Source organism: Erithacus rubecula (assembly GCF_903797595.1).
Source record: "Erithacus rubecula genome assembly, chromosome: 14".
Lineage (NCBI taxonomy): Eukaryota > Metazoa > Chordata > Aves > Passeriformes > Muscicapidae > Erithacus > Erithacus rubecula.
The window spans coordinates 1,799,699-1,807,339 of NC_136666.1; the positions used below are offsets into that span (position 1 = coordinate 1,799,699).

The 7,641-nt window shown below is 59.5% G+C and overlaps 1 protein-coding gene across 2 annotated transcripts; it reads left to right on the plus strand.

Moving 5' to 3' along the window:
• The first annotated feature begins 1,188 nt into the window (after positions 1-1,188).
• LOC306808151 (cytochrome P450 1A4-like) lies at positions 1,189-7,198 on the plus strand. 2 transcript variants are annotated; one of them, XM_079318385.1, is made up of 7 exons: positions 1,189-1,223; positions 2,637-3,503; positions 3,652-3,778; positions 4,004-4,093; positions 4,188-4,311; positions 4,731-4,817; positions 6,266-7,198. In XM_079318385.1, the coding sequence occupies exons 2-7, from the start codon at positions 2,649-2,651 to the stop codon at positions 6,570-6,572; spliced, it is 1,590 nt and encodes a 529-aa protein (XP_079174511.1). In that variant the 5' UTR covers positions 1,189-1,223; positions 2,637-2,648; the 3' UTR covers positions 6,573-7,198. The 2 variants fall into 2 exon arrangements, with proteins under 2 accessions (XP_079174511.1, XP_079174510.1); XM_079318384.1 differs by lacking the exon at positions 1,189-1,223 and adding an exon at positions 1,682-1,744 and having other exon boundaries at positions 6,266-6,577.
• The last annotated feature ends 443 nt before the right edge of the window (positions 7,199-7,641 follow it).

Sequence of the window (7,641 nt, forward strand, 5' to 3'; positions counted from 1 at the left end):
GCGGGGCGGGACCCCCTGGCCTGTCTCCCCACCTCGTGGCAGATAGGCTGGGAGCAAGGCTGAGGGCGGAGGGAGCAGATTTGGGAGCTCCCTTGTTCTCTCTGTGGGGCAGGACCTGGCCTGTGAACCCCGCGGGGAGCGGGGCTGGGGGCATGCGAACTCTGCCCGAGCCCCCCTTCGGACAACCGAACGTACCCCCCTCCCTCCGGCTGCACCCTCTGCCCCATCCGAGCCCCACCCTCGCCCCTCGGGTCGCCCTGTCCCCAGGGGACAGAGGTGACAGAGGGCACGGCGGCTTCTCACGCGAACCTGGACAATCTTTAACCGGGCCGGGGCAGCCCGGGCCGTGACCCCCGGGGCCCGCCCCGCCGCCCACGACCCCACGGGGACCCTGCGGCAGCTGCGGGTCACTCCCGCAGCGCGGGGTGCGGGATACACGCCCAGAGCCGGGGGTCCCCGCTGAGCTGTGGCCGGGCACACAGGCAGCGGGACGGGCGCGGCCCCCGCGGAGCTGCGCGGTCCCTTAAACCCCGCGGGGCGCTCCGCGCTCATCCCCGCGTGTTCGCGGAGCCCCGCGGGGGCTGAACCCCCCAATTTCCCGCTCCGGGCCCGCAGCGCGTTGCCCGGGGCGCTTTTCCCCACGCTGCCGCTGTCCCCGCGGCTCCGGACACCGCGGATGTGCCGGGGCTGCGGGCACCGGGCCGGGGGGGCGCGGCCGTGGGTTTATGGAACCCTCTGGGTCTGGGGGGGAGCAGGACAACCGGGGCGGCCCCGGGGGGGTCCTGGGGAGCAGCGGGGCCCGGGCCCGGCGCCTTTAGATCCTGGTGGTAGCGTGACTGGAGTGACCGGGGCGGTGCGGGTTTGCCCAAACATCCCGCCCTCTTCGCACGCGATGCCCGCCCCGGGCTGGAACCCACGGGCGGCACCGACACCCCCGCACCCCACGCCGCGATCTATCGGGACCCCAACTCCCTCCCCAGCCCTCCCCCCGCCCGCCGCTCTGCCTCCCCTCCGGGGATGCTCGGGGGTCCCGGACCCAACGCGTGGGGAGAGCTCCGGGGATGGGGGGTCCGGGGGGGGGTCCGGGGAGTTCTTGGGGAGTTGGGGACACGTGACGGGAGGCGGCCGGGCCAATCAGAGCGCGGGGCGATGCATATAAAGCAGGCGCGGCAGGGAGCGGGCACCTGCCGGGGATCGGGCCCCTCCCGCCGCTCCGCGCTGAGGTGAGTACCGCAGAGCCCCGACGGCCATGGACGGGGCTGGGGGGCGCTTCCAGCACCCCCGGGTGATGCTCGGCCCCGCAGTGCCCTGTCCTCCCTTCCCCACCCCAGCAGCATCCTCCCCCCACCTGTTGGAAGGTGGTTTTTGGGGGTCCTGGCGGTAACGCTCCCCTCACGAGTCTTACCGGGGTCCCGGCTACGCTGCAACCAGCCCCCACAGCCACCCGAAATCTTCCCTTCACGGGTGTCCCGTGGGGGGCTGTGGCACCCTGCCAAACCCAAGGGAAGGGAGATTTGACAGCCAACCTCCCTGCTCGGGGTTTTTGGATGGATTTCGTCCTGTGAGGAGCTGGGAGTTGGACTCGATGGTCTTTAGGAGTCCCGACCAACTTGAGGGACTCCCTGATTCCGTGGTTTCTGACAGAGCTGGGAGCGGGGTGCAACCACCCCGCTGCAGCCAGGGTTATTTTTCACAACCATCGATCTCTGGGAGAATTCCTGGCACTGCTGTGCTTCACTTGCTAGTGAGTGGTGACTCGGTGACTCAAATCAGCTCTCCCCTAGCCAAGGGCTCTGGAAAAAAACTTTGGGGAGAAAATAAAGGTCCTGTGGTTAAGAGAGCACTTTTGCTTCCCGGGCACGTAGAGATTAAAGTTGGGGGACTTAATCTTTCCACACCTGGCTAGCAAAAATCTGCTTTTTAGTGCGAGGGGTGCCCTAAGGTGCAGCAACTGCGGGTCACAAGTGGAGCCCGACTCTGCTCCTGTCCTGCACTGTCGCTGCTCCAGGTGTCTGAGCCCAGAGACCAGCCCCAGCTCCTATGGCATCTTTGGTTTATTCCTGAGGGTTCTGCTCGCCAGTCTGAGGGTCTGCTGCTGGGACAGGGCTGTCACAAAGTCCCTGAAGGGTTGAGGTTGGGTGGGTGTGCTGGGAGCCTTCACAGGTCTCCAGCTTGTGCGGCTGCAAACCCGCAGCGCTGCGGGGCAGCTCCGTGCCCCGAGCTGGTTCGGGGCCGTCCCAGGCTCAGAACAGCCGAACTCCTCATGGGTCCGGCAGCCCTGGATCCACTTTCTCCTCCTGCTGCCCTGGGATTTGCTGAGCTGCAGTTTCCCTTGCCTTGTTTTACTAGACTGTCATCCCTGGGCATGAGCCACGGCTGTGCCAGTGGGGGATTGGGTTTTCCGTGGGGAGAGGAATGTCCCAAAGTCTCTGATGGGTTGAGGACCCCCTTTAGGGATGGGCGGGTGTGCTGGGAGCCTTCACAGGTCTCCAGCTTGTGTGGCTGCAAACCCGCAGCGCTGCGGGGCAGCTCCGTGCCCCGAGCTGGTTCGGGGCCGTCCCAGGCTGAGGAGCAGCCTCAGCTCTCAGCCCCTCGCTGATCCCCGCTCTTGCCCTCCCTTCCCTCGGCTCCTCTAGCGCCTCTCCGCGATGCTGAAGGCTGCGATGCGGCTGGTGGCGAGCCCCGGAGCGCTGTCGGTCACCGAGGTGCTGCTGGTGGCCGCGGCGCTGTGCCTGGTGCTGGCGCTGCTGCAGTGGCTGCAGCAGCAGCAGTCCGCGCCCTCGGGGCTGCGGAGGCCGCCGGGCCCGCGGGGCTTTCCCGTGCTGGGCAACGTGCTGGAGCTGCGCAAGGACACGCACCTGGCGCTGGCGCGGCTGAGCCGGCGCTACGGGGACGTGATGGAGGTGCGCATCGGCAGCCGGCCCGTGCTGGTGCTCAGCGGGCTGGACACCATCCGGCAAGCGCTGGTCAAGCAAGGAGAGGACTTCATGGGCCGCCCCGACCTCTACAGCTTCCACTACATCTCCAACGGGCAGAGCCTGGCGTTCAGCCCGGACTCCGGGGAGGTGTGGAAGGCTCGCAGGAGGCTGGCCCAGAGCGCTCTGAAGAGCTTCTCGGTGGCCCCCAGCCCCAACTCGTCCTGCAGCTGCCTGCTGGAGGAGCACGTGTCGCAGGAGGCCGAGTACCTGGTCAGCAAATTCCTGCAGGTGATGAAGGAGGAGAAAAGGTTTGACCTCAACCAGTACCTGGTGGTGTCGGTGGCCAATGTCATCTGTGCTATGTGCTTCGGCAAGCGCTACGAGCACGACGACCAGGAGCTGCTGAGCCTGGTGAACATGGGCAACGAATTTGGGGAGGTGGCCGCGGGCGGGCACCCCGCTGACTTCATCCCCCTGCTGCGGTACCTGCCCAGCCGCAGCATGGAGCTCTTCAAGGACATCAACCGCCGCTTCAACGCCTTCGTGCAGAAAATCGTGCAGGAGCATTACAGCAGCTTTGATAAGGTAAGGAAAGGCTGGGATCTCCTGGATGTGGACATGCCTGCAAGAGTCCGTGAGAGCTGTGAGCTGCAGTTATCCCCCCCACACACCAAGCCCTGTTTGGGGCAGGTTTCCCCATCCCTGTGTCCCTGAGCCACCGGCTCTTCCCCAGGAGCACATCCGGGACATCACGGACTCGCTGATCGGGCACTGCCAGGAGAAGAGCGCCGGGGAGGACAGCCACGTCCAGCTCTCCAACGAGAAGATCATCCACATCGTCAACGACCTCTTTGGGGCAGGTGGGAATGTTTCTGAGAGCACCATTAGAGCTTTTTTGGGACTAATCTCAAAGCTGGAGGCTGGGTGGGGATGTGAAGCTGCTGTTTGTGCGCCCTCCTGAGTGGCAACCAGAGCTTTTTGCTGGCAGCTGATGGGGGAACAAACTCTTCCAGAATGGTGGAATCTGAAGCACCCACTCACCTGTCCTCTTGTGGTAGCTAAATGCCTTTTCCACGCTCATCCAGGCTTTGACACCGTGGCAACTGCCCTGTCCTGGAGCCTCATGTACGTTGCCTTGTACCCTGATGTCCAGAGAAAGATCCAGGAAGAGCTGGGTGAGTCCATGAACAGCATTCACATTCTTAGAGGGCCAAAATGCCTCTGGCCAGCCCTGATCCTGACCCTGTTCCTGATCTCCACCTCCCCCAGACCAGACCATCGGGCGGGAGCGGCGCCCCCGGCTGTCAGACCGGGGCAAGCTGCCCTACACCGAAGCTTTTATCCTGGAGATGTTCAGGCATTCCTCCTTCGTGCCCTTCACCATCCCACACAGGTACTGGCAGCTCTGCTGACACCTTATTAGGGGTTTTTTTTTGGGAGGTGCCGTTTTGGCAGGGAAGTGATCCCTGATAGGGGGAGATATTCCAGTTTGCTGCCTTTCTGGGGTTGAATCGTTCGTTTTGAGGTTGTTTTCACCCCATAAACCTTTGCTGGCTGGGTTTATATTTCTTCCTGCCGTGGGAGGAATCACATCACAACTCATCTGGAACGAGCTGTGAAATGAAGCTGGAGTTTTTCTGTTGGAGGAAAGCGTAACCAAAACTGTTAAATCTCCCAAATACAATCTGGGGTGTTTCCTAGCCAGTCCTAAGGGCTCAAATGAGGCTTTGAAGACGAAACCCCTGCAGGACTGGCTGGGCTTTGACTTGTCAGGAGCTGTGGGTCTCCTCTAACTTCCCTTTTCACCTTCAGCACGACCAAAGCAACGGTGCTGAATGGTTACTACATCCCCAAGGACACCTGCGTGTTCATCAACCAGTGGCAAGTGAATCACGATGAGTGAGTATTCCAAACCCTCCCTGCCCATCCCTGGCTTCTCTTGGCATTCAGATCATGCTAATCCTCGTGCCAAAAACCCCTGGATCATGTACAAAAAGATTGGATCAAAAATGGTATGGGTTTGATGCTGACTCTGCTGGGCATGGAGCTGGTCCAGCTTGACTTGGCCCCCGGTTCAGCAGCTCCCCAGCACCAGGGATTACTGCTGGATAATCAGCAATGGGTGATTCCTGCTGCCAAGCAGATCCTGTGATCCGAGCTGACAGCTCAATGGGAATTGCCTGGCTCCCTTTCGAAGGGAGGAAAATGTGGTGACGTGACTGTCAGACTCGATGGGCTCGTGTTGTGATTGCTGAAAATCGGCTCTGGGAATGATGAGGGGGCTGGAAACCAGAGCCCCATCCTGCCCCTCCACTGCTTCCCAGCAGAGACATTCCAGCAGGGAGTAAGCTAAGGGGGTTCCCAGATGGGGAATTTTGGATTAAAGCTTGAGATGTTTGTATCCAAATTCTCCCAGAGGCTGGAAACCTTCTGATATCCCTCCTGCTCCTGCAGGGAATGCTGCCCTTAGGGCAGACAGGATTCCACATATCCAAGCAGAAATTCCCATCTGTTAGATCCCACCTGGCACCTCCCAGCAGGCTGGGAAGTTCTGCTGAGAGGATTCCAAAAGGGAAAGCCCCCTGGTCCCCACTTGTCGTGCTTGAAGGGCTGCTGGCTGATCCCAGTGCTGAAGCTGCTGGAATGAAATGGGTGGAATTAAATCCATCTCCAGTTTCTGCCTGGGCAGACACAGCCTGAGCCTGGGACAGAGGCTACAACAGGCTGAGCTGATGCAGTCTGACACAGAGTTGGTGTTTGAGACCAGGGACAGAGCTTTGGGTGGTGGGGACTGCAAAGCTCCTCTCTGCAGGGAGAGGTTTTGGTCACTGTCCCCATTGCAGGGGTCAAAACTGGGCTGGAGCCCTCTGCTCTTGAGCCAGGATCTGGGAATACCTCAGAGCCTCTTCCAGGATCTCCAGGAGAGCTGGAGAGGGACTGGGCACAAGGGATGGAAGGACAGGACACAGGGAATGGTTCCCACTGCCAGAGGGCAGGGATGGATGGGATATTGGGAACAGGACTCAGGGAATGGTTTCCCACTGCCAGAGGGCAGGGATGGATGGGATATTGGGGACAGGACACAGGGAATGGTTTCCCGTTTTCAGAGGGCAGGGATGGATGGGATATTGTGGAATAAATCTCCCTGTGAGGGTGGTGAGGCCCTGGCACAGGATGCTGTGGATCCCTGGAAGTGTCCAAGGCCAGGCTGGACAGAGCTTGGGACGGTGGAAGGTGCCCCTGCCATGGCAGGGGGTGGCACTGGATGAGCTGTAATGTCCCCAAAACACAGGGAGCCGACTGTGTGACCAAACCACCCTCTGAGGAATATCCCCTGTGTGTGGCAGGAACCTTTGGAAAGACCCTTCAGCCTTCATGCCCGAGCGGTTCCTGGCGGCCTCGGGGGCAGAGCTGAGCAGGACAGAGGGGGAGAAGGTTCTGTGCTTCGGGCTGGGCCGGCGGCGCTGCCTGGGCGAGGCCATCGGCCGCTGGGAGATCTTCCTGTTCCTCAGCACGCTGCTGCAGCAGCTGCACTTCAGCCTGCGGCCCGGGGAGCCCGTGGACATCACCCCCCAGTACGGGCTGACCATGAAGTACAAGAAGTGTGAGGCTTTCCAGGTCCAGCAGCGTTTCCCCGTGAAGAGCTCGCCCTGAGGGAGTTGGACTTGGCTTTGCTGCTTTTGCTCCTCTCCTAGGAGGGATTTTTTTTTTTTTTTCTCCCCAGAGAGATCCAGTCTGTGGTGGTTCAAATTGAAATCAGTGCTCCTCTGGGAGGATGCTGCCCAGCCTGATCCCATGGGCTGAAATCCTCTTTGCCAGCTCCTGGTGCCACTGGGAATGGGTGCTTCCCCCCACCTCGAGGGGGCCCATCCTGGGTGCACCCACACACCCAAATTCCTTGAATGTAAAACCATTAAGTGAATTTCTGAGTCTTCCTACTGGTTAAAAAAATAAAAACAAACCACCAGCAGTGCTGCTCAGAAACTGAAATTTTAAATCACTCCCTACTCCTGGAAAATTTCAAAGGACTGAGAAAAGGAACAGGGACCCTCCTGGCTTTCAGACTAACTGTATTTGCTGCCTTTTTTTAATATCAGGGTTTTATTTTTAATGAAGCAGTAGGTTTCTATATCCAGGTTAAGGTGCCTTGTGCTGATTTCAGCTTTAGCCAGGGGAAAGGTGAAGCCTCATGGCAAATGGAGCAGCAATTCCTGCCTGTTTGTGCCTGTTGGGAATGTGCTGGGATGGAAACCACATATTTCTAACCCAATAAATACTTATATTTAACATTGCTCAAGTATATTTCTGATTTTATTCCACTGGGAGATGATTATTTTTGGGGGGAAATCACCCTACACCTCCCTATCATCGTTAAAAATCTGAGTTGGTATGTTGGATCTGGGTTTTTCCTGTTGTAAATTAACAAGCTGTGACTCCAGTGGCAGTGGGGGAAGTTTTTAATCCCCAAGGGAGCTGGTTCTGGTCCTTCTCCTCAGCTGGGAGAGGCAGAAAGGTGATGCCAAGCTCTGGATCAGCTCACTGAAATTTGGGAGAAGCTTTCTATCCCTGGAAAAAAGAGATGGAAGGGGTGAAGAGGGTGGAGATGATGATGATGATGATGGAGGCATGGAGATGATGGAAGGGATGGAGAGGGTGGAGATGATGGAGGGATGGAAGGGATGATGATGATGAAGGAGGGATGGTGATGATGGAAGGGCTGGAG